At 44.4% G+C, this 17,459-nt stretch overlaps 2 gene segments (V, D, J or C); both read left to right on the top strand.

The window, feature by feature from the left end:
- The first annotated feature begins 460 nt into the window (after positions 1-460).
- Positions 461-1,034, top strand: LOC130022829 (immunoglobulin lambda variable 3-21-like). The segment is given in 2 exon segments: positions 461-506; positions 724-1,034. Coding segments are annotated over 2 exon segments (357 nt in total).
- Positions 1,035-10,990: 9,956 nt separating this feature from the next.
- On the top strand, positions 10,991-11,563 carry LOC130022828 (immunoglobulin lambda variable 3-1-like). The segment is given in 2 exon segments: positions 10,991-11,036; positions 11,253-11,563. Coding segments are annotated over 2 exon segments (357 nt in total).
- Positions 11,564-17,459: the final 5,896 nt, after the last annotated feature.

Below are 17,459 nucleotides of genomic sequence, written 5' to 3'. Positions count from 1 at the left end.
TCTGGTAACAAGAAAGATCCACTATCATTTACTTAAATCAAGTAATAAAGTTAATTTTTATTATCTTATAAATTTTCTCAAAACTGAAGGAAACCAACATTAAAAAACTTTTTAATGAAATCCTTGTAATTTAAGCCAATATTTCATACCATATATAAATTTATTTATTCTGAAAACATATTGTGTTAATGTCCTAGCCACCACCTAACTAGACAAAATTCCCATAAGCCACTGAGAAACAAAAATTGTCAGGGAGATGCCATTTAGCAACAGGTGGGCACTAAAGGGCCAACTCTGCCCTCCCTGAGTCCCTTGGGTTTGGACCCTTTTCTGCAGCCACAGACCCGAAGCAGCAGCCCTGAGCCTGGCTGATTTGCATAGCCAGCAGCTCTCTGCCTGAGAGGATAAGAGGGGACCAGGAGGAGTTCAGCCTCAGGTGCTAGGATCCCAGCCCCTCACCATGACCTGGACCACGCTCCTCCTGGGTCTCCCGGCTCACTGCACAGGTGATGTGTCCAGTGTTACAGTAGCCCCAGGGCCATGATCTGGGTCATCCTAGTCCTTGTCTGAGCTAAGCAGGGCACTGGTGTAAAATGCCCATCACCCTGATGGAGGGTGGGAGTGGGGGTGCTGTGATTCCACAGCATTACTTCAGGTTATGAACATGGGGATCTCGGCAGAACTGAGCTTCCTCCTTACCTGACCTCTCCTTCTCTCTTGCAGGTTCTGTGTCTTCCTATGAGCTGAATCAGCCACCTTCATTTTCGGTGAACCCGGGAGGGGAGGCCAAGATGACCTGTAGGGGAAACAACATTGGAAGAAAAGCTGTTCAATGGTTTCAGCAGAAGCCAGGCCAGGCCCCTGTGCAGGTCATATATGGTAACAGCAACCGACCCTCGGGTATTCCTGACCGTTTCTCTGGCTCCAACTCTGGGGACACGGCCACGCTGACAATTCGGGGTGCGCGCACTGAGGATGAGGCCAACTATTACTGTCAGGTGTGGGACAGTGGTGCTCACGGTGACACAGACTGATGGGGAAGTGAGACACAAACCTCTGCCCATCTGTGTCACACTCACCTCAGGCCAGGAGCCGAGTAAACCCAGCATTGAGCTCATGCAGTCCTGAACCTAAATGGGAGATTCAAGGGTCCCCTCTCCTTCCAGCCCTGCAGTCACACTCCACACAGGAGCCACCAGGGATGGATTTGGAGAGAAAACAGGGTAGATTTATTACAACCGTGTACAACTGTACATGAGGGCACTATTGGCGGAACAAAATGGAGGGAGTCACACTGGTGCTGGGATTGGATTGAAGCCTTTTAGAGCATAGTCACGTAGTAGGGCCAGTGAGATGCGAGTGTCCATGCTACCTCAGTGCTAAGAGCAGCTTTTACCCGTTTAACACATTTTGGCTTTTCCTAGAGAGGCAGAGTTGATCGTGCAGAGGGTTAGAAGAATTCTTTTCTCTACACTTTCTCCCTTGTTTTCACTTCAGCCAAGGTACCTGCAATAACATTCAGTAAATACTTTAATCGCTGCACAAAAGTTCTACGAACATTCTCATTTCCACACTTTACAGAAGGGAAAGTTGAGGCACTCAGGATGAGTAGGAGCTCAAGTGTGAAAACAGTTTAGCAAAATCCAATTAGATTCTGTCCCAACTTCCTTCTCCTCACCACCATACCAGTGATTGGTGGGTGATGGGTGAGCACAGGATGGTTGGGGAACACCCAGCTGTGCTCAGGGATCATTCTTGGCAGTGCTCAGGGGACAAAAAGGGATACTTGGATTCGAACCCTTGTAGACCACTTTCAAGTCAAGTGCCATACCTGCTATATTACTTACCCCTTCCACTATCTTGACGATTTAAAAAATAAACACTGATCTCTCTGAAAATTCCAGAAATTTTCCGTTTTTCACACACACACACACATACACAGAGACAGAGACAGGGAGAAAGAGAGAGAGAGAGAGAGACAGAGAGAAAGAGAGAGAGAGAGCTATTGTGACTCTGCATTGTGTCCCTGACTAGTGGAAATAAAATTTTCACTAAATGCAATTTAAAATATTCAGTAGTTTGTATTTAAAAGATTAGGAGAAATAACTGGGATTAATTCGGAATCTATTTTGTCAGTTCTTTAATTAAAAAGACTTACTTCAAATACATACTTAATATAAAATGAGGTATACGTTTTATATTATTCATTATTTCTTAAACCAGGTAGGTAGTTCAAAACTACAGTTCAGTTCATTATTACCAGGTCTATCACCCTCACAGTCTTGTTGTTACAAACAAAAGGACAGAACAGACAGGATGAGAAACTTTCTCTAAGGTAAATTCTTGCAATTAGACTTGCAGACCAGAGGCCAATAAGTGTCTAAGAGACAGATATGTCACCAGAAAGAAATTGCTGCTTATTTTCTTCAAACCTAAATGCAGAGACCATTCAAAAATGGGATTTTTATCAAATGAAGTCCACACTCCCTCTATCATCAAAATTTTAATTAAAAGTATAATTTTAAACATGAGTTTGAGTATCAAGCCTTTCATACAATTGTTTCAGAGCTATGAATGCCATGAGTCCATATGAACGTTTAAATTTTTTTTAAAAAGTCAAAGTAGGGTGGAGAGAGAATACAGTGAAAAGATATCAGCCCAACCAAGAGTGATCACTGAGCGCAGAGCTACAATTAAGCTCTGAGCACTCACAAGTGTGGCCTTAGAGGGAAAAAAAGTCAAGTGAACCAGATATATACCCTGGAGAACAGAGCCAGAAGTCACCCCTGAACACCACTGAGTGTGCCCCTCCACAAATGGTAGAGAATCCCTTTCAATGAAAAGATCATTTCCATAAACCCATAAAACACAAAGCTCTATTTTATTCATCATTTGACAGGGCAAGATTGAGCAAGAAAATATATTCTTGCCTTCAGCAGCCACCAGGGAGCATCAGAAGCAGCAATCAGGGGACTCTTCAAATGCAAAATCCACATGAGCTGGGGTGGACAAGATAAGCAGGAGTCAATATCCAGACACAATGAAAAGGTGTCATCATTTTCTACCCTTCCATCCTTGGCATTGATGTGCAGGTTCTATGAATGCAGTCTGCTGATCTAGTATGCTTCTTGCTCTGCCAAGGGTCCAGCCATGTTTATTCCATCTGCTAACCCTCTCTCAATGTCCAAAAACATCATTCTTGCACGATGGAATTGCTTCTGCCTGCCAGCTGTTCCCCCTTCCTCGCATAATGCATTTGGTTGGCTAAAGTAAATCAAACAGGTTTGACTTGATGGATTGGGAGAGAGGCAACACAGAGCCAGCAGTGGTCACGGCTTACTTCTGGCTCTCTATGCAGGAATCACTTCTATTGGGACTTGGGGAACATATGGAGTGCTGGGGATCAATCCCAGGTTGGCCTGGTGCAAGAAAAGTACCTACCTGATTTGGTACCTCTTTAGCCCCTGATCTTCATAAAATTTCCAGGTAACTGAAAGCACTTTGTTGTAATAAGTGCTCACTTGAAAGTGCTCATTTTCAAAGCATGGAGATTCCATCATTCATACAATCATTTCTTGGAACATAGCACAGAAACTGAAAGTGCCCCTCGGTGTACTGGGGATATTGAGGAACATTACTGTCACCAGTAACAGGGGCTCACACTAGGGCAGAAACTAAGTCTCTATGGGACACCATATTTGCTTGGTAAGTCGTGATATTAATTGAGCTCTGCTTCTCAGGAGCATGATCTGGGTCCGTCCCATCTACGTCTGGTGATAGCACCTGTGGAAGAGTCTCCACTGCAGACACATTCACCTCCCCACTGTATCTGAGCAGGCCAACCCAGAAGAATTACAGATCAAGACACACTTTAGGGCAAAAATGCCATGCAAACTACGGTATGCTTGAAGCGGATGCCTGGAATGAAGTGAGATTTGCAGTGAAAAATCTCCAGTCCTCCCTGTGACTGCCAGATCTGAAAACCTTTGTGAAATCATAAATTTCCTCAAACAGCACCACACCCACATCCCAGACTCCTGTCTGCTTTGCATACAAGCATCCCTCCAACATGGTCATAAGAGACCTATTCAACAGGACCCAGCTAGCCTGTTTCATTGAGCGGGACCAGGGAACCACACCATGGTCTAGACCCGTTTCCTCCTCAGCCTTCTGGCTCATGGCACAGGTGCTGCCTCCCAGGCTCATGTCACCCCAATCCCAGGGTTCTAATCTGTAGAATGGGACCATCAACAGTGATCCGTGAGAAATGCACCAGACAGAGAGAGGAAACAGGCATTTTCTCATTCCATCAAATTTTCAGCCTGAGGTTCTCCAGGACTACTGGGCTGAGATGTGGAATGAGGGCTCCATGGGGCTCAGTGGTTCCCTTGAGCTCAGCTTGGACTGTTATTTCTTTCTTAAACTGCCTTTCATTTTGTTCTCTGCAGGTTCGGTGGCAGCCTACACACTGACTCAGCCTTCTGCTCCGTCGGCCGTTCTGGGTGTGAAGCAGAGGGGAGGAGAAAGGAAAGAAAGGGGAAAGGTTGGAAGAGAAACAGGGGACAGAAAGAAAAGGTAGGGAAGGGAAGGGAAGGGAAGGGAAGGGAAGGGAAGGGAAGGGAAGGGAAGGGAAGGGAAGGGAAGGGAAGGGAAGGGAAGGGAAGAGTGGATAAAGAAACTATTGGACAGCAGAGATGCACTTGCTCCCAGCCAGGCTATGTCATCCAGGGGCATCAAGCAGAGATGATGAGTTCCACCACCCACCCCCCAAAAAACCCCTGTAACAAAAACTTCCAGAAACCAATCATCACTATGCTCAAGGCCCAACTCCACAGACTGCACGAGCCTCATCGATGAGGGAATCTGCTGAAAAACCAAGGTCTGCAGGACTTGTGACTGCAAACTGCATTCCCATCTGCAGTTGGGTGACCTACACCCACCTCCCTGAGTTCCGGTAGCTGGCAGTCATGCCCACAAACTGCCTCTGCTTCCATTTAATCTCATTAACGGACATGATCCAGAGACTCATAAATAAACCTCAGAAAAGGAGGAGAGCAGCATAGCACAGACATGCCTCCAGACTCCAAAGTTACCATGCACTTAAAAATTGAATTCTTGCTAGAGTACTCTATTAAAAATATTAGAAGTTCTGTACATTTCATACTCTATACAAGGGTTTACTGGCTCCAGGGTGATAAAACAATCTTCACACACTTTCCTCTAGAAAAACTTTTTGGATCATCTTTAGAGAATTGTGAATTTACTAAAGAAATTACTATGGAGTCCGGCGTGGCATCTCTCTCTCTCTCTCCTCCGCCTGCATTCAGTAGTCTCGCACTGCTTTCCCCACCCCGGGGAGGTCGATGGTGATGGGAAGGCAAAGGAAGGAAAAAGGGCCAGGCTGGGTGGTCTCAACTGCAGTTTATTCTAAGCTCATTTTCATGCTGCCCCGATTCTCCCTCTGCTTCTGCCTCATTCTCATTCTACTTCATTCTATTTCTCGATCCCACTTCATTTTCCTTCTGGCTCCCCCAGCCCACTCTTACAGTTTAGTTAAATCCCAAAGCATGAGGGATTGGGGCTTACACAGGGTGTGGTCACAATCAATAGTGGTAATGTGCTTCCCTTGAAGGAAGCTTCTTGCAGGACACATTCTCATTCAGCAGGCCGACCCACCCAGAGCAGAATCTCATGGGTGTTTTTCTCCTTTCCTTAGTCCAACAAACATATGAACATTCATAATAGTAATGATTGTGTGTGGACACAGTAAGAGAGATATTTAGCTTATAGGATCGCTCTCCTCAGGCCATCTCGCTATAGATCTCAGACTACATTGCTCAGGCCAGATTAATCTTTCCTAACCCTAGCAGGGTCCTAATCTCAACGTTAATCTCTTTTTGGATCATAACAACATTTGTCCATGACCATGCTCTTAACATATATTTGAGTATTGTGGCATTTTGGTCTGGCACATTTCAATGCCAGGGTAGCTCACAGCCTGCACGGGGTCCATCTAGTCCCTCGTCAGGGCCCTGCTTTAGAGATGCTAGGAACTAAAGGCAACTGAAGCTTAAATCAAGAAATCAGTTGCCTGGGACTGAATATTATACGGAGCCAATTGACTCCCAAGTTACAAAAGCATAATATTAGCTGTCTTCCTGTTTCTATACAAAAAAAGGACATTGCTTTAAAGTAAACTATTCAAAAGACATAAGGAGAGGAGAAAGATAATACATGAATACAAGTCAAGTGTCCCAGAAGAATCTGACCTTACAAGTTAACAGAATCTAATTAGAGGAAAAGGTGATAGACCAGTTGGAGAAGAGAGGACAGAGAAGTTACAGATAAGCACAGAGGAATGGGAGTGACTTAGGAGCACTCTAATGGGTGTAACCTGATAAACCTAAGCTCCCTGTGGCAAGAGAAAAAGGACAAAAAAGTTTTCCTACAGAGGATTATTCCTAATAGGCAATAAAAGGATATTATTATGTTCTGCTTTTGGAAATTGGGTGAAATAAGTTGAAATATTGTGGTGGGAAGGTGTACTGTTGGTGGGATAGGTGTTGGAATATTTAATGTAACCAATTATTGTGAACAACTTGATCACTTGACATCTTGTTACTCATCGATTTGCTCGAGTGGGTGCCAATAATGACTCCATTCGTCCCTGTCCTGTACTAGTGTAGCCCAATGCAATGGCGTCTGCTTTTTCTAGGAACATGAAGAGCCTCAAACCAATCGTTCAGGGTCTTAATGAAAAAGTGTGACTATCTCATAGGTGGGCGGCCACGATCTTTTGATGTTCCGTGGAATCCAGTCGATAATGGCTCCAGTCTAGCAATTGTCTCCAAATCACATTCCCTGTCCAGCCCATCTGATTTTCAACAACTTGGCAAATGAGACAGCGTCCCAGATTTTTGATCATCGACAGAGGTTGGAACTCCAGATTCTTTCTCTCATTTGAGTGAAGTGTGATACTCTAAGAATAACTCTTTCGATTCCTCTTTTGGAGATCCGAACAGCGTTCTCATTCTATTTTTGTAGGGCCCAGGTCTTGAGTCCTATGATAATGCAGGAGGAACAATGGAATCAAAGAGATATACCCGGAGCCAGAGGTTCTTCGTTTCCTTAGCTATTTTTTCAACGCTCCTGAAGGCATTTCAAGCCGCTCTCTTCCTCAGGTACCAGGTCATTCATCATGTTGACTTCTCAACCTAAGTACACATAACTGTTGTATTCAGAGATATTTGTTCCATTGAGAGCGAATGGAACATCAGTAATGAGACTGTTTCTCATAAACATTGTCTTTGTGAGATTTAGAAGTAATCCGACTTTTTCACACTCATGGTCAAAGTCAGCCAGCATTTCTGCCACTTAGCTAATGTTTGGTGTTATTAGAATTATGTCATCAGTTAGTAGAGGTGATGTAGTTGCCAACCACCTATCTTTACTCCCCTTTCTTCCATTCCAGTCATCACATGACATTCTCGAGGGTGGTACTGAAAAGTTTTGGTGAAATTGTTTCACCATGCCGAACACATCTCTTGATCTGGATGATCACTTCCTTGTAGAATGGTGAGATCTTGGTAGTGAATCTGTAATCCAGCTCTTGGAGGATCCTGATGTATTGAGTTTGAACGCCCTGTTTGGTCAGGGTTTCAATGACCGATTCAGTCTCAACAGAATCTAAGGCCTTCTTTAAATCAATGAACATTAGACAGAGCAGCATCTTGAACTCCTGAGAAACCTCAATGAGCTTGGTTACTGTGTGGATATGATCGATTATGCTAAATCTTTTTCGGAACCCGACTTGCTCATATGGTTGTCCTTCATCTAGTGCTCTGCCAATCATATTCAGGATGACTCCAGTGAACAGCTTGTAGACGATGGACAACAGGCAGATCGGGTATAGTTGGCAATGTCATGAATGTCTCCCTTCTTGTACAGTAGTACAGTCCTTCAGGTTTTCCATTGCATTCAGACTGATAGCATGTGAGGAGCTGAGCCAGAAAATTGATGAGTACTGATGACAGGTTCTTCAGGTGTTCAGGTCTGACCTTGTCTGGGCAGGGTGCTGTTCGAATCTTCACCGACAATGCGGAGCATCGAATTTCGGAAGGGAGAATGTTGGGAACAACATCCATACTGCGGAATTTGGTATGTGGTCAGGTGGATGTGGCTATCGAAGAGATCCGAGTAGAAGTCATGGATAATCTTCTCCATTGCCCTTCTGGAAGATGTGATAGATGCATCAGGATGTCGAAGGGCAGTCATCTTGGTCTTGTAGTTGGCAAAAGACAGTCGGGCATTGAGAATGCTTTTCTCGCCTTCTGCTGCATCAGCCAGCACTGCTGCCGAAGGATTGTGAACAACATCGTAAAAATAAAATAAAATTTGTAAAAGTAAAAAAGATTAGAAAAAACTCTGATGCATCTACATAATGGAACACTACATGGCTGTTAGGACAAATAAAGTCATAATATTTGCTGAGACATGGATAGGCCTGGAGAGGATCATGCTGAGTTAATCAGACAATGGGACACAGACAAACATACAATGATGGCACTAGTTTGGGATGTAAAAATTCAAAAACAACAATACAATGTGTCAATAATACACAAAGACATAGAAAAAAGAGACGGGGAAAATGGCTCATGGAAAAAAGCATGCCACAAAAAGGGAGGGAAGTAAAGTTAGGACAGAGTATGGACCACTTTGACAATGATAGTTGGAAATGATCACTCTGAGCAAAAACTAAGTGCTGAAAGGGGAGAAAGAGAAACGCACAATACCTTTTCAGTAAGAGTATTGCAAACCACTGCCTAAAAGGAATGAGACAGATAGAAAAACAGAGAGAGAGTGTCTAGCATAGAACAATTTTGGAGGAAAGGTGGAGGAGGCATGCAGGAGGGAAACTGGGGACATTGGTGGTGGAAACATGCACTGATGAAAGGATGGGTGTTGGAACATTGTATGACTGAAACTCAATTATGAATGGTTTTGTAAATATATATCTCACTGCATTTTATAAAGAAATGTGTTTCATCCTCAGCAGTGCTACAGTTGCATTTGAACCATTATTCATCTATTATCTGAGAATACCTTCATGCCGATAGCACCGTAGCCCTGTCCTCCCGTTGTTCATCAATTTGCTCCAGTGGGCACCAGTAACATCTCCATTGTGAGACTTGTGGTTACTGTGTTTGGTATATGAATACATCACTGGTAGCTTGCCAGGCTTTGCCATGTGGGAAAAATACTCTCGGTAGCTTGCTGGGCTCTTCGAGAGGGGCAGAGGAATTGAACCCAGGTTGGCCGGGCCGGCCGTGTGCAAGGCAAACACCCTACCACTGTGCTATGTATTGACAATTCATGCCTATCATATGAAAATTAGAAAGCTTCAGTTCCAAATGTGAAAACCATCCAAAATCAATGGCCTGTCTTTGATAGACATAACCCTAATTCTGGGCCCTGAGCAGTGGATCATTGAATCAACCTTCAATTCAATTCAATTCAATAAGTGTCCTTAATCATATTGCCAATTTCCCTGCAAACTGAGCCCATGAAACCCAGGGTCCACCGAGAAAATGCTCAGTCCTCCTCCCTGGATGCTCCCAGTAGATATTGACTCAGCCCCTGAGCCCTGTGTGATCTGAATCTCCCCTGACTTTTTTTCTGCTAATACTTCCCACTCCGTCCCACTTCACAGATTAACCATGAGGGGGCAGCAGAGACTCATGGGGTCGAATGGAGCTGGGGTGGGTCAGGGTGACAGGGTGTCTAACTTAGTAGAATGTAAATGTCCAGGGTGCTGGTGTTTAGTAATCAAACTCATACCTAAGGAAAAGTTATTTATTTTCCTATCACCTGACAGTGATGAGCATATTTTTTCTTTCCCTTTCCCTCTTTCTTTCTTTCTTCTTTCTTTCTTTCTTTCTTTCTTTCTCTCTTTCTTTCTTTCTTCTTCCTTCATTTCTTCCTTACTTCCTTCTTTTCTTTGACTCCTTTTGAAGCTGAACTTTGTTATGTGGCAAGTGGCAGGGCTGTGGTATGAATGGGGTTGGGAGTCGTGGGGAACTGGGGAAACTGTGACTGCATTCTAAAGAAGTTTTGAGGAACTGTGATGCTGATCAAATTGTGTGGTGTCAGAGATTAGTCAGCCACTAGGTGGGTGCTGTGGGGAATCCAGAGCTCTCCTCAGTGATGCTGGGTCCAGGAACACATAGTGCTGGTAATCTAAGCAGACTTGTTTTCAAACAAGGCACATAGGACGTTAAATCTGTGTGTGTGTCTGTGTGTGTGTTTGTGTGTTTGTGTGTGTGTGTGTGAGCGCACTATACCTGTACATATTCAGGAATTCTGACTTTGCACTCTTGGACAATATGTAGTGACAGGGGTCAAACTGGGCAGGCCCTGCATGGGGAATCACACTCCTCCCTGTATTATCTCTTAAGCCACGGGGTCTGAAATATTTTTGGTCCAGAGAATATTTACCATCTATCTAGTCATTTTATCATTTTAATGTCCTTGGTATCTGATAACAAGAAGGGATCTCTATCCTTTACTTCAATGAAGGAATAAAGGATATTTATATTATTGTATGAAATTCCCAAAAGTGAAGAAAACCAACTATAAAAAATATTTTAATGTGAAATCCTTGTAATTTAAACCATTATTTCCTATCATTTATCAAATTATTTATTCTGAAAAGACAATGTATCAATGCATTAAACCACCTCCTAAACAGACAAAATTCCCATAACAGAGAAACAAAATAGTCAGGGAGATCTCACTAAGCAGCAGGTCAGAAATTCTGGGCCAGTCCTGCCCCTTCCTGTGTCCCTAGGGTCTGGGCCCTTTTCTGTAGACACAGACCCCAAGCAGCAGCCTGAGCCTGTCCTATTTGCATAGCCAGCAGTTCTCTCTCTGGGGGGATAAGAAGGGACAAGGATGAGTTCAGCCTCAGGTGCCAGGATCCCAGCCCCTCACCATGGCCTGGACCCCACTCCTCTTAGGCCTCCTTGTTCACTGCACAGGTGATGTGTCCAGGTTCACAGTAGCCTCAGGCCCACTGCTCTGGGACCATCCTGGTCCTGAGTTTGAGCTCAGTAGGGCACTGGGGTAGGATTCCCATCACCATGATGGAGGGAGGGTTTGGGGGTTGGGGTCCCACAGAATTACTACAGGTAATGAAGATTGGGATCTGGTAGACTGAGATTCCTCTTTTCCTGACCTCTCCTTCTCTCTTGCAGGTTCTGTATCCTCCTATGAAGTGAATCAGCTGCCCTCATTATCGGTGAGCCCGAGAGGGGAGGCCAAGATGACCTGTGCAGGAGACAAAATTGGAAGCAAAACTGTTTCCTGGTACCAGCAGAAGTCAGGCCAGGCCCCTGTGCTGGTCATAGTTGAAAGCAGCCGGCCTTCAGGGATCCCCGATCGCTTCTCTGGTTCCAATTCTGGCAACCTGGCCACCCTGACCATCACAGGAGTCCAGGCTGAGGATGAGACCGACTATTACTGTGCAGCAGCTGGTAGCATTGAGGGCAGCTGGCAGTGTCCATAGTGGCACAGACACTGGGGAAGTGAGGTAAGAACCTCCTGCCCTGGCCTGGTGCTCACCCTCACTGTGCTCAGTAACTGAGGCTTGGGGGTCAGGCAATTTCCCTGCTCTGATCATGATCTCAAATAAGGGGTGGTTCTCTATGCTCCTGAATCTTCATTTATCCTTCCTAAACACAAAACTCTTGACATTGCTTTTATTACTTAGAGCAATAGTTCACTGGGTAAGGCCCTTGCCTTGCATCCAGCGGGCCTTGTTTGATCCCCACCTTTCCATATGGTTCCCTGAGCCACACCTGAATGATCCCTGAGCGTAGAATAGGACTAAGTCCTGATCATAGTCCAGTGGGGCCAAAAAATAAAATTAAATAAAATAAAAAAACATTTTAAACCCTGAATGTTTTGAATTCTTCAATTCATCGCTTTTAGTTCCTCAATTTTTGTCAATCCCTGCTGGTCCAGAGTACCTCCAGCTGTGTGTGAGGCAGCAGTAACCCCTGCGATATAGTGTCTTCACTTCCTCATCCCAGGTGTGTGTGGGGAATTCAGAGCTGCTGGACAGCCCTACCCTGTGAGTTTCCAGTAGAAAAAAGAAGTGTTTTGTCTAAATAGGTACGAGAGCATTTGGTGGTCATGAACCATTTTCAGAAGCCAGATGTCGGGCAACGGTGAATGAAGGACAAGGGGAATGGAGAAACAGGAACTTGGACCCAGACTGGTTGTTAGACAATTTATTTCTCTACTTTCTCCCACATAGTCTGAGCTCTCTTCTCACGGCACAGTCTTCTTCATAGTTTTGTTTGTAGTCCAAATCATCCTAGTTCCATCATCCTTGTTTCCTTGTAGTCTCTAAATCCAAAAATCCCAAAGTCCCAATTCCCTTCCTGGTCTTCAACATCTCATCATCCACTTTCTAATCTTCAACATCTAGTCCCCAACCTCTAGTCCTGAATTTCTTGTCCCCTCTTGCCCCTTGTAGAATAGTAATATCAAAATCATGATGGGTGGGAAGACACAAAGGTGGGCTTGAACATTATCATAACAACAAACAGAGGTAAAGCTACTCCTTTAACTCAAGGAAAATAATCTCAACTGAGGGTTCACTACGCCAGATTACTAGGAGATTCACTCAAGAGCAGGATTCCATTCAAGGTGTACTGCTTTCTATTTTCCTCAGCTAGTAATCTATTTAAACAATCATAGCACATTTACTTCTTATAATATTTCTAGCAATGTCATTTTGTATGAACACAGTAAGAGATATAGTATGCATAAAGATTTTCTCTGCCTGGGAACATGTCACCATATATTCCAGACCACAGTCCTCAGACCAGGTTAGTCTTTCCCAACTGCAGTAGGGTCCTTATTCAGGTACTTATTTTGGGGTCATTGACAGAGTTTTACATGCATGCTCTTAACTTGTATTTAAGTATGATGGCACTTGGCCTGGCCCATAATGATGCCAATGGTAGCTCAGTTTTCCATTGGTCCATCCAGTTCCATTGTCAGGAACCTGCTCTTAGAGTGCTAGGAACTAAGGGCAATTGAGGCTTAAATCAAGTAAATATGGATTCCCGGGAATAAATACTTTTGGAGTCAATTAACCCTCATTTTACAAAGTATAGCATAAATTATCTTCCTGTGTCTATATGGAAAGGACATTGCTAAATAAATCACACAAGTGATATAAAGGGAAGCGAAAAGCAATGTAGGATCATTAGTGCTTGATGGAATTGTGTGTGCCTCAGAGGTACTGTTGTGGGAGTACTTCAATAAGCTTTAAGTTCCTTGTGGGAGCAACAAGGACATCCCAATATTATCCAACATTGCCCCATTCATCAACACATTTGACCTGTGTCATGCTTCTACCCCAGACAGCTGGCCTCATATGCCAGGTCCCTGCAAATATTTTGTTGTCAATGGTAGACTCAACCCCAACCAGTGGATGAGTACAAGAGTAAGTTGAGTCCATAGGTGCTCTATGTGAGATGGGGAGAGAGACATCAGCCTCTAGAAGGAAATCTGTCTCTCCCCCTTCAACTTACCACATCACAGGGGAAACCTGGGAAAATTAGGACTCATGAAAGTCTGTGATGATCCCATGCATAACATGGACACTCATGGCCCATCAGCCTCACCAGGCACCCTTCAAGTAGCAACTGAAGTCCACTTCTTCTGCCCATCCTGGTAGGTGACCTTGCCACCTGAATTCTTGGGGAAATGTGGACTCAGAGTAGAGCCAGGAATTGCTCTTTGCAGCAAAGAGAATCAGTCCTAATTTAACCCAGTTTTGGGGTCTATCACCTTTCCCTTACAGAAAAGAATTTTAAGAGGTGATAAGTAGTGAAGTCAAACAAGTTTATTGGATTAATAAAGGAAAGGAAGGAGAGAGGAGGATAATAATTCATTCTTAAAAGAGACTACAAGCTTCTCCAGAATGGCAAGTGTCCGTATGATCGCAAGCACAAATATAGGGATCATTTCCCCAGAACAGGAAAATCAGCAAAAGAGTTAGTCCACTTCTTATTAAGGAGGGAGATGTAGGCAGCAAGTATGTGTCTGCCTCTTCCAAGTTCGTTTATATAGTTTTCCCAAACTGCAGCACCACCTCCCAGTCTGTTGCTATGTTGGTTGCAAAAGGAAAGATCTGGGAGCAGTTGGTAGCCTTCTTCTTATATTCTTCTTCTCAATTTGTAGCAGAGGTGGAGTCTCTCCCCTGGGTTCAACTAACACCCTTCTCTGAGATTCTTTGCATTTTCTTCAAAAGCTGGGAATTCTGCATCTTAATGACTTTCTGGATTCCTGAGATGAGTCCTTTGTGTTAAAGGTCTTCATTGCTTTGGGACTGGTTTAGATTTCAGACACTTTTCCCCAACATACATTACCAGGGCCTCCTTACCTTCTCCTCATGCAACTGATGGAAGGTTTGGTATATTATAGTCCTATGTGGAAAATTTCAAAAGAACAATCAGGTAGAATAAGCCCAAGGGATGAGCGAGGATGAGCTCTTTGTGCTAATGATTACTCTCATTCCATCCAGCTTTTTTACCCACCCATTCATAAAGGTGGGCCCCAGCCATTAGCCCTATTTGGCCTCCTGCAAGTTACCTTCATTCCCAATCATCCAGCCATTTGCCATCTGCTTTCTTGGTTTCTGCGATATATACCAAGAAGATAGACAAAAATGTACTAGTTAGGTCTGGAGCAATAGCGTGACAGGTAGGGGTGTTTGGCTTGCACCAGGCCAACCCAGGTTCGATTCCCAGCATTCCATATGGTCCCCTGAGCAACGCCAGGAGTAATTATTCAGTGAAGAGCCTGGAGTAACCCTGTGCATCACTGGGTGTGACCCCAAATTCAAAAAAATATATAATAAGAAGAATGTACTAGTTAAATCAGTTACTTCTTTACCAAGAGTTCCCTTGTATAAGATGATACATGTTAAAATTTGGGGAAGAAGTTAAATTATCTGTGATTTTGTAAGAAACTTTAGTACAAGGAGAAGATGGGAAGGGCAGAATGGAGTTGGGGAGAAACTGGAAGAGGTGGAGAGAAGTGGGGGGAGAGTGGAGAGGAGGTCAGGGAATATGGATTAAAGGGAGGGAAAGAGGGGAAAGAAAGAGGAGAGAAAGAAAGAGAAGGAGAGATGAGGGAAGTGGGAAGGGACATAACTTATGTGATAAAGCAGGAGGTCCAGACTAACTCTAGCTCACTGAGAACCAGAAAAGGCCAGAATCAAATGTTTCTGTCTAGACATCCTCTGGGACACTTCCCTGTGCTTCACACACCATGCCTGTGGCTTGTGCGGAAAATACCCTCTACAGTTTTCTGTGTTTCTCTTCAACAGTATAAACCTCTGTTTATGAGAGCAGGATGCGGAGCACCTAGAACCAGAAGGCCTTGGGGGATAAGCCAGAGGAAGTGAGAAGTCCCATAGGACCCAAAAGAGAGCTCTGCTGTCAGCAAGCCCACGTGTCCGTGGGTGAACACCCGTACAATTGCAGCTTCAGCAGGACCATGCAGTGTCCACAGTCAGGCTGGACCAGGGCTTGAAGATAGCTGTCCTGTTCTTGTTCCAAGCAGATAGCTCATGAAATCAAACTTGAATTGATACCTGGAAATAACAACATGGACCAGTGACTGATGGTTATCTGGAGACGTTTATTCGGGTACAAAAGTGATTTCATAAGGAATGCAATTTTTGTGGTATACGGCAATGCAGTAAGGTGGATTAGAGGAGAAGGGAATCAAAGTTTACATGTGTTACATACCAATAGAGCAGATACAGGAGGTGAGAAAGCTAGCAATTCTCTAAGAACAAAGGCTCTCAATCTATGTAATAAAAAAGTAGTTGAGAAAGTAGTCAGGTTAATTTGTCTTGGTCAATGGCTTATATAGTGAGGTATTCCCTTATGATTACTAGCCACTAAGAGATCGTCCATCAATCTCCGACTGTGTCCATGGGGTGTCCATTCCTCTGACTGGAATCTGGTGCCAGCATCAAGAATGGGCACCTACGGGGTTCTTACCCACATGGCTAATTCCTCCTCAGGGGTCATATGGTCCAAAAGGGCTAGGGGCGCCTTCAGAAAGAATTCCTACAGGGAGAGACCCCGGATCAACAAGTCTCTCAGCTCCCAGGCCACCCGCTGAGCTGTTCCTCTGAGGACACATTCTGAGCGGCTCCATGCGCTCTCAGCGCAGGTGTCAGGGAGGCGGCAACACGCAGAAACCTCAGGGAACAGTCTCTGTTCCCTCCAGCACCAGGTGCCTTACCCCTGTAGCCACCCAACCATGTTAGTGCTCAAAACACCATCAGTAGTCAGTCTCCTGACTAAGGTCCCAGACACATTGTACCCCTGGAGATGGTTGCCCTCTCCTGTGATGAAGCAACAAAGATGTTGAGGATGGCAGTGGAGTCTCTCAAGATCAACAGCTGGCAGACATAGATCTGCAGAAGAGAATCAGACACACCCCAGCAAATTTCAGCCAATGGGTAGCCTGTGATGTGGGATGCTAGTAAGAGTGAGACACTGCTCCTTGACTCGACAAATGCTGATTGGGCGAGGACGAAGGTGATTTCATAACAAGGGGAAGTAGAGTTCAGCTGTTTGTCTATGCTGGAATAGAAAAACCACAAACACTAAGAACAATTCCTATAATAAAATGTTAGCCAATGTTAGCATCAATTTCAAAGGAAACTCAGGGAAAATATGCGCTTTTGGTGACATTGAAAGACAACAGAAAATGAGGCCTGTGCCCTGGGACTCCATGCAGTCTCTGTGCCCTGGGACTCTGCTGTGTTGTGCCAAGTAGCCTGTGACAGCTTTGACCACTCCATGTTCCATGGCCTGGGTGAGAGAAAGCACCGGCCTCCTGTCTCACAGATCTATCTGACAGCTTTGCATCAGGGCGCAGTATATGTTACGTCCATCTTATCTCCATTGTTTATGCTCCTTGATCTTCTCCCTGTAGCCGCCAACACTGGAGGTGACTGGTTCATCTCAAAGGAGGCTACAGAGCTTGTGACACAAAGGCAAGAGGAAAAAGGATTGTGGATTGTGGGTTGTTTTGGATCTTATGAAATCAGTTTACAACCAAATGACCCAAAAGTGAGGAAGTGTCCTGTGATACAGAGGAGACGCCATAGTTCCTCTGATCAGCTCACTGTACTTGATTCATTCATCTCTCCTCTAGGGACCCCTCTCAGAAATATATCTCTCTTCTCCTTCCTACATGCCACTGTGACTTTTATAAACAGATATGGGTGGGTCAAGGGGAAATAGCTGACACTGCTTGAAAGATTGAGGCCTTAAATATGAGGTTTGGAATTACCTGCAGGAGAGAAATTCCTCTCAGAACTTCTCCAGAGGGAGAGCAGCTAACTTGAATCCTAGAGT

This window comes from Sorex fumeus, unplaced genomic scaffold, assembly GCF_029834395.1.
Source record: "Sorex fumeus unplaced genomic scaffold, SorFum_2.1 ptg000021l, whole genome shotgun sequence".
Taxonomy (NCBI): domain Eukaryota; kingdom Metazoa; phylum Chordata; class Mammalia; order Eulipotyphla; family Soricidae; genus Sorex; species Sorex fumeus.
The sequence above is the reverse complement of the archived record's forward strand: the minus strand, read 5'-3'. Positions and strand labels throughout refer to the sequence as shown.